This window comes from Cotesia typhae, unplaced genomic scaffold (genome assembly GCF_013202065.1).
Source record: "Cotesia typhae breed Kobodo isofemale line unplaced genomic scaffold, CoteBio_Ctyphae scaffold_121, whole genome shotgun sequence".
NCBI classification, from domain to species: domain Eukaryota; kingdom Metazoa; phylum Arthropoda; class Insecta; order Hymenoptera; family Braconidae; genus Cotesia; species Cotesia typhae.
Window position 1 is genome coordinate 1,282,611 of NW_027423773.1, and position 9,680 is coordinate 1,292,290.

The 9,680-nt window shown below is 29.0% G+C and overlaps 1 protein-coding gene across 1 annotated transcript; it reads left to right on the top strand.

Moving 5' to 3' along the window:
* The first annotated feature begins 250 nt into the window (after nt 1–250).
* On the top strand, nt 251–6,687 carry Tnpo-sr (transportin 3). The gene is made up of 9 exons (XM_074252807.1): nt 251–599; nt 835–1,038; nt 2,025–2,887; nt 3,689–4,477; nt 4,602–5,021; nt 5,177–5,333; nt 5,419–5,586; nt 5,680–5,792; nt 5,873–6,687. The coding sequence occupies exons 1-9, from the start codon at nt 483–485 to the stop codon at nt 5,934–5,936; spliced, it is 2,895 nt and encodes a 964-aa protein (XP_074108908.1). The 5' UTR covers nt 251–482; the 3' UTR covers nt 5,937–6,687.
* Nucleotides 6,688–9,680: the final 2,993 nt, after the last annotated feature.

A 9,680-nucleotide genomic window follows, 5' to 3' on the forward strand; every position in this document is an offset into this window, starting at 1 on the left:
TTTATTGTAAACAATTAAAATTGTGGGTGTAATTAAAAAAAAAAAGAGTCTGACTATCGGCACATTTCCGTGAGGAGTGGGGGAAACCGCCATTTTTCCCCTATTTTCGCGCATGCGCACGGGTTATTTTAAAAATAAAAGGCGCTAAAAAAAAGTCACTTCACAATTGTTTTAATTTTCTTTAACAAATTAATTAAAAAAAAAGAAAATCATCAGGAAAATGGGCTCGTAGAAATTTTAATAAATTAAAAATGTAATTTTTTAAAACTAATTTTTTTTAATTTTAAAATTACCCGCCAGAGGTCTAGTAAAAATGGCGGCACGTTTTCCGAGTATTATTTTTGTGAAAACAACTTTCCATTGAGTTGATTTTCTGACCAGCTGAAGCGAGCATTCAAACTTTGTATGTATAGTAGTAATAATAACAGATAATAAACAATAAATAACAGTAAGTAGTTATTAAAAAAAAAAAATAGTTAAAGATGAATTTACCGCCAGAAATAGAAACTGTTTATGAAGCTATTTATTCTATGCACCAAAAATCAAACCCTACTGAACAAAACAGGGCATCATTGTGGTTACAAGAACTTCAAAAAACGGTAAGTTTTTAACAGATTTTCATTTTGTATTTTTATTTAATTAAATTCTAAAAATTTCTCCAATTTTTGCACTCATGCGCATTTTTTTTTTTAAATAAATAATTATCACTTGCTTGCAAATTAAAAATTTTTCATAACCTAAAAATAATTCTTTAAATATATTTTTTTTACAATTCCTCCATAATTTTTTGTTGACAAAATTAAACAATTAGGTTCATTTTTTTTTTTTTTACAGGTCTACGCATGGAAAATATCGGACAGAATTCTCCAGGAGAAAAAAGATTTAGACTCGTGTTTTTTCGCAGCTCAAACAATGCGAGCGAAAATCCAATATGATTTTCACGAATTACCGGTTGAAGCCCATGCTTCATTACGTGACTCGTTAATTGGACACATTTCGCAGATTGATGAACATACCAATCCAGCAATTGTTATTCAGGTAATTTTTATTCAATTTATTAAACTTATTATTATTAAATATTAGCTCAGAAAATTCAGGCGAAAAAAATTTTAATAAATTTTTTTAATGGAAATTAATTATGAAAATTAAATTAGATGACATTAATTTTGAAAATGATCGTACAGCAAAAAAAAAAAAAGCAAATTGTAGCTGCAAGTGTCTAGTTTTCAAATATAACTATGAAAATTTTTTATCATGTTCGGATCTGGAGAAATCCTAAGAAAACTACAAAAAAAAAAAATTTTCCAAATTTTTTCTCGTCTTAAAAAAATTCTACGGGCTTCAAAAAATTTTTTTCCATTGTTTCGCTGAAATGCTTTTTTAGAAAATTTAATTCCCTTCAATTTGACGTAATCAAAAAGCCTGTACGATGATTTGCTGCGGAGTTATCGTCAGTCAAAGCAAAAAAGTACTTTTTCAATTTGACAATCAATAACTCTGGAAATAATGATCGTATAGGAAATCGAAGGACGGTTTTGAAAACTGCACAATATTTTCTATAAGATACCGTGAATAGCTTTTGTCAAAAAAATTTGTTTTGAATTGAAAACTTTAACTGAAAAAACGACAAAAATTCGCTTAATTAAGGATATTTGGATAACTTTGGATAAAATGGATGAACAAAGGATTAAGTCGGTAATTTTTCAACCTCCAAGTGTCCCCTAAAATCCCTGAAAAATTCAAAGCGCTGGGATTTTTTTTTCATCGTGCCCCGAAGCTTCAAATTCTTTGTTTTTGCAAAAATCACCATTATGAGCAATTTTTCGATTTTTATTCATTTCTTCAATGAAAAAAAATTTTTTTTCTTAAAAATCTTTATTTTTTCAATCAAAGAAATTAATTTTTCAAGAAATTTGAAAAAAAAAAAAAAAAAAAAAAAAATTTCAATTTTTTTTTTTTCAAATTTTTCCAAAAATCAATCTTGCTAGTTTTAAATGAATTACTAATTTAAATTTATATTTCAGCTATGTCTAGCCCTGGCTGACCTGGCTCTCCAAATGCCAGCTTGGCAGAAGCCGGTGATCGACTTGATAAATCGTTTCGGTGGAAATAAATCAAGTCTGTGGCCTTTATTAGAGCTAATAAAATTTCTTCCCGAAGAAACAAACACCCTGAGCCTTGGCGCTAACAGACGGGATCAAGTACTAGCAGACTTATCCTCATGCGCTGACATAGTGTCGGAGTTTTTAAAAATGTCTCTAAAGTCAACAACCAGCACCGAAAACATCCAAATTCCTATTAGAATAATAAAATGTCTTACCAGTTGGATAGCAGTCCACGCAGTTCCACTTGAAGCGATACCAAACAGCGATATAATTGCGTACGCATTTCAAGTGCTCGGTAATCATACCTCTAATGACCAATTACACGAAGCAGCTGCCGACTGCGTTTGCTCAATACTCCAGTCTCTTCAACTCAACAACAATCACAGTGATATTGACAATTACCTTCACCACCACCATCAAAATCACCAGACTCCAGAGTCTGCGGAAATTCAGCGTCTTCAATTATGCTTGTTCACCAGTGTGATTGCCTTGGAACAACCCTACCACTTGTTGGTAGCCGAGGAAGAAACTGGACAGCTGATGAATTATTGTCGCATCTTCACCGAGTTTGCTGAAACATTTTTAATCACAATTATTACTGGGTCGACTTCCGGGCAGCAACATTATGCGATCAAGATTCTGGATCTTGTTCTGATGTGTGTCGGTCATCACGACTATGAGGTTGCGCAGATTACTTTCAATCTTTGGTACCAATTGTCTGAAGAATTGTACCAGAGAAATTCCGAGGAATTGAACAACGTATTCAAGCCCTACATTGACAGGTTAGTTTTTTTTTTTTTTTTTTTTTTAGTTATTGAATTTTTTTTTTTTTTTTTGCATAGAAGTAGAATTTTTTGAGAAAAAAATTTACAAGTAGATTAACTCAATATTTGACTACATAATTTTTTTTTTATCAAATTGAACAATTTTTTATAAATTTTTTTTTTCCAAAAAAAAATACATAATTAAGAAATCACCTTGTATCTTGTGAACTATTGACATTTTTTAAAATATAAGCTCACCCCGATGTTACTCTCATCAAGAGCTTTCATTTGAGTACCCACAAGGTATTTTTTATATATTTTATATATATGGTATTTGTGAAATATATAAATATATAAAATATATTAAAATGCCATGTGGGTACTCAAATGAAAGGTCTCGATGAGTGTAATATCAGGATGAGCTTATATTTTAAAAAATGTAAATAATTAAGAAATTGCCTTGTATCTCGTGAACTACTGACATTTTTAAAAATATAAGCTCACTTTGATATTACACTCATCAAGAGCTTTCATTTGGGTACCCACATCGATTTTTCATATATTTTATATATTTATATATATGAATATATATATATATATATATATATATATATATATATATATATATATATATATATATATATATATATATAAATATATGTAAAAATGCATGTGGGAACTCAAATGAAAGCTCTTGATTAGTGTAACATTAGGATGAGTTTATATCTTTAAAAAAGTCATTATTAAATAAAGCAAAATTAATAATTATAATAATTAACTAATAAATCATCTCAATAACTAAAAAAAATTTATCAACAGATTAATCAGCGCTCTCTGCAAGCACTGCCAAATGGAACCAGACTACCTAGGAATTCTCGAGCAAGACACTTCCAGCGAAGACTTTTTCCTCTTCCGAAATCGAGTATCCGAGCTGATTAAAGACGTAGTCTTTATTGTCGGTAGCAGTCACTGTTTCAGAGAGATGTTCGCACGAATAAATGGTGCTCACAGAGACGGAATTCCAGTACCGGCTCCAACTTGGGACAGCGTTGAAGCAACGCTTTTCATAATGCAGGCAGTTGCTAAGAATATTCTTCCAGAAGAAGATCAGGTTGTGCCAGAAGTAGTTGAAGCTATTTTGAATGTCCACGAGAACACTCACATTGCCGTTAAACACACGAGTATTTTACTCCTTGGAGAACTGTGCGAGTGGATAAATAGTCACGCTCATTCGTTGGAACCGATACTTAATTTTTTGCTGGTCTGTTTGAGTCAAAACGGACTTGCGAGTGTCGCTTCTGGAGCACTTCACAGTATTTGCACGGCCTGTCCTGAGCATATGGCGACCCACTTTCCAGGATTGTTGGAAATTGCCAGGTGTCTTGATGGATATCCGATCAGCAATGAAGCCGCTATTGGCCTGCTGAAAGGAGTGTCGATTATTTTAGCCAGGCTGCAGAGGGAAGAAATCACCAGGGCGATGAAAGACTTGTGTTGGTTCCAAGCCAGGCCGCTTTGCGAATTGCTGGAGATCAATGGACTCCCTGTAACGCGTGGGACCAAAACTGATCCTGTTGTTTGGCTGGATAGACTCAGTGCCATTTTTAGGTAAGAGTTACTTTAAAATAATTTATTATATTATATCCAAATGCCAAAAGGGCGTATAAATTTTTTTTTTTACTAATCGATGTCAAATTGATGTTAAAAAAATTTATTTATTTATTTAATTTAGGTATACGAACCCCAATATTGAAGTGAGTGATACTCAGCCACATCCGTGCAGAGACGTCGTCACTGAAATATGGCCAGTGCTGTCGAAGGTGTTCAACAAGTACGCAGCAGACTCGAGAATTATGGAGCGATGCTGTCGATGCGTCAGACACGCTGTCCGATGTATCAGGAAGAACGCGGTCCATCTTCTGGAGGACATTGTTAAATTGATCGTCGGGCTTTATGCCACGCATCAGCACAGTTGTTTTCTGTACCTCGGGTCAATATTAGTCGATGAGTACAGCACCGATCACGAGTGTGCTGCAGGGTTGGTTCAGATGCTTGAAGCTTTCATCGGGCCTACTTTTACCTTGTTGCAAGAGCCTAATGGATTGAAAAATCACCCGGATACAGTTGATGATCTTTTTAGATTGTGTTCAAGGTATTTTTTTTTAATTCTTAAATTTTTAATATTTTTTTTTTAATTTTAAAATTTTTAATAATTTTTTTTTTAATTCTTAAATTAAAAAAAATTTTTTTTTAATTCTTAAATTTTTACTAATTTTTTTTTTATTAACAAAAATTTATTTTTTATAGATTTATGCAGCGAGCGCCGATTGCATTTTTACACTCAGCATCCAAGAATAGTATAATGAATTGCGCAATATCGGCTTGCAGTCTTGATCACAAAGATGCAAATGCTTCTGTTATGAAATTTTTGTATGAATTTCTTCATTGTTCCCGAAATAATGATGTTTGTATTTTTCTTCAAAATAATAATAATAATTATTATTGTTATTGTAATTTGTAAATTTATTTTAAACAAATTTAAATTGCAGGACCGGTCAGATTTTACGATAAGAAGATCATTAGTGCAAAGTGTGTTGACAGAAAAGGGTCAAACACTGGTGACGAATTTACTGCATGCAGCTGTATTTTCTTTAAGAACTTACATGCTGCAGGAAACTGTTGATGTTATTATTGAATTAACGTTAATCGATCAAACAGTAAGATTATTTGCTGATTAATAATGCAATTTAACAAAAATTATTTTTTAATAAAGTTTCACAAGTCATTCAATTATAAATTATTTTTTTCAGTCAATGGCAAGGTGGTTAGAAGAAGCCATAAAATCAATGCCAACTCAAAATGCCCCAGGCTCTGTGACAGCAACACCCGAACAACTCTACGAGTTCCACCGTACAATATTAAGGTAATTTTTCATTAATTAATTAACAATCATATAGATAATTAATTATTGAAACTAACTTTGTGCATTAATTTAATTTACAGGACTACAGACTCACCAAAAGCTGTGATGAACGCTGTGCGGTCGTTCGCACGATTGTTCCGTTAACCAATCGATAAATCTGTAATAGTAATAATAATGACGAATTAACAAGGACTAAATAATTAGATGAAAAATTTTAATAATTTGCGTTAATACTACGCAGAATAATTATACATTTATTTTGAATGTATAATTTTTAAAAATAATTAAACTTTTTAAAAAAAAAAAAAAAAAAAAAATATCTGACGCGTTTATTTTTTTAAGTGCAATTGTAAGTCCGATAATTAAAAAACAATTTTAAAAATTTTATATTTTTAAACTTGTTATTTAATGATACAATTTTTTTACTAGTGAAAAAAAAAAGTATTTTTTTTTTTTTAACTTTCTACCGTAATTTTGCTTTTTTATTAATTTTTTTGCCGATAAAAAATTAATATGTAATTTAAATGTATTTAAAGTAAATTTTAAAAATGCGCGCATGATATTATTTTTGTATCTATAATTTATTAGATACATAGACGACTTTGTACGATTGATGTATTTTTTTTTTTTACACTTCATAAAAATTTTGACGAATTGAAAATTAAGTTCCTTAAAATTTGTAAAGTTCTTACATTAAATATTTAAATAAGAGTTTAAATATCAAACTCAATAAACATTTCAATAAATAATAAAAAAAAATTAATAGTTTTAAAATTACAACCCCGATGTAATTACGTGAAAATATTCTTTATAATTTTAAACGGTTGAAATTTTAAAACTATTAATTTTTATTGAGTTATTTTTTTTTATAAATAAAAAAAAAATAAATAAAAAATACAATCTAAGCTTTCAAAGCATTAAGACAATATTCTAGTAGATTAATATGCTTATAATAAACTTTTGTATATTGTGTAGAGAAAGAGTGCGTGGATGAAGCAATAATTAATTAAAAATGACGAAAAAAAAAAAAAAATTGTGACAGTTGTTATAAAAAAAAAAATAATAATTATTGAGATGTGTGAGCCTGCTTTTGTGAAAAATATCTAGGTAATTGTCAAGTAACAAATTAATTTCATGACAATTCATCTTGTAATTATTAACATTTAAAACATTATTATTGTATAATGTAATATTGATTTAAGTAAAATAAATATCATTTTTTTATAATTAATTTTAGTTAATAATTTTTACCCAAATCCCTATTTTTATTATTATTATTATTATTATTATTATTATTATTATTATTATTCCAATTAACAAACAGGTGCATCATATGAATAAGAGCCAATTAACTGTGAATTAGTTTTGAAAACAAGTTATCCCAGGAAATGGTTTGCGATCCTTAGCATTGACTCATCATCCTTTCCAGAGTGAGTCACCTTAAAAGCCCACCAAGAAATCTTTGTGCAACCAATAACTAATATATATATATATAACTATATATTTGTATTAACTTGAAGTATTTTATAGGAAGAAAGAGAAAGGATAAAGAAAAATAATATCCTTTCTTAACAATGGAATTTTACTGTCATATAAATTAGAAAGGTTTTTGATAGTCATTGCATTACACCGTTAAATATTTATTAAATCAATTAGAATTGCTATTACTTAAAAAAGCTCTAAATCTCATATAAATATATATATATATATATATATATATATATATATATATATATATTTTTTTTTTCAATTACAACTATTTAAAAAAAAAAATTCCGCGAAATTTTAGCCAAATTTTCAATTTTCTTGTAAAAACCACTGCCAAAAATTCAATTTTCATTTTCATATTAAAAATATGAAAGATAATACATTTGTTAATTATTAATAAATATAATTTCTTCCCAAATAAATATTTATTGAATGTTAAAAAATATTTATTAAAATTTAATAAATTAAATAATTAATCGTTAATAAATTCTTTTATCAGTATAAAAATATAAAGTAAAAAATACTTTGGGTTTTTTCATGGGCGTCGCTGACTTAATCATCATGATAATGATGTAAATGAGTATCATGATCTGTCAGAAAAAATGAATTCAGTAAATTAAATTTTTTAACACTGTAATTGAAAAAAAGTTTATAATTTTTTATGAAAAAATAGTTGGAGTGAGAGTACTTGATACTATTTTAAAAATGTTTTATATTGTTAGATAGAAGTTTGTTGAAGCCTTTTCTGCACCCTCTCAGCCGGCGACCAATAGCGCGTTGCCGAGCAACCAGACAGCCAGACAGCAGTCTGCCAATTCGTATACGGGTACGGGTAGAGTCTAAGGTATGGTGTGGTAGGGCAGGCAAAAAGGGATAGTGGAATGGGCGCAGTAGATTGCTGCTAGTCTAAGGGTAGTGTAAAGTCAATGCGTCTTGGCACCCAGAACTAATATATATATATATATATATATATATAGGTATATGTCTGTGCTCTACATTGTATTGTAAATGGGATAAGATTTATTAGAGATTACGCGGATGTAATTTCAATTTTTATTTCTGCGTCAGCAAAATTTTAATTTTTTTTAAAAATCAGTTTAATTTTCTAAAATTCTTCTAAGAGAGCGCATATTAATTTATACGTCCTTTTGGCATTTAAGTCGCTATGTACAAATTGAAAAATTTAGTAACTACTACTAAATATTATTTTGATATTATAAAGCTTTGTTTCTATTAATATAATTTATTTAGAATAAATAAATTATTTATTAATCTGTAAAAAATAATATTGATTGGTAAAAAAAATTTTTTATCCGCCTTTTTGGCATAAAACCCTTTTCTTGAGTTACCTTTAAAATTTTTTTTTTCAATTTTAAGTTTGATTGGCAATTTAATAAATAATTTATTAACTGTTAATAAATATTTATTAAATCTTAAGATGTTAAAAAATTATTTATTAAAAGTTAATAAATTTTATTAAATATAAAAAAATTATTTTATCATTTAAAATAAAATTTAAATAAAAAAAAATTGTCTTTAATTCAAGAATTTTTTTTTCTTGATTTAAATAAATTTTTTTTTTTTTTATTTAAATAATAACAATGAAATTAAACGAATATAAAGTGATCCTCCCTCATCGTGCGTTTACTCTTGAGTTAGTGTCCTAATGCAACATGTAATATGTAATATATGTAACGAGTAACATGTAAGTGAAGCTTTCATCGTTGTATCAAGGACATCTTTTTGTGATGCAGACAGAGAAAAGCCAACTAACAATGATACGGTTGAAATGATGACCCTCATGGAGGAAAATCCCATGAGACATGAGACGTTAAAGTTTCGTGACCGTCTATGTTGATTGCCGTGCATATATGTATGCATATGCACATTTGGAAGCCGTTAAGTACAGAATACATTACACTGCAGTTAAATACATTACACAGCCCGATAAAAAATAACTCTACGCATTTAATGATATTTTTTTAAAATTGTCTGGTAAGTTTGCCAGAGCTGAACGGAGCCGGCCGGCGATGGTGAGGGAAGAAGCTATATAAAAATAAAATTTAAAAAACATTAAGAGTACAAGTTTAACTTGCTGGAGTACAAATTGCCACGAAGGTGAATAGAAGGCGGTAGTTGTTGGGTGAAAGACGCCCAAAGAAAAGAGCGAGGTCAGTTATCCGTACCACCACGCCCGTTTGAATCGTTACGCAGTGCAACGCCGCATTGCACATATTCGCGGATATTCTCATTTTTTTTTTTTTTTTTTTTTTTATTTTTAAGTTTTTTTGCAGGAATAAATTTAAAAAAAAATTTTTATTGATTTTAAAGAAAAATTATTTAACGGAGAAAATAATTGTGGAGAATTTTTTTTTAAAAAAAAAAAAAAAAAAAAAAAAA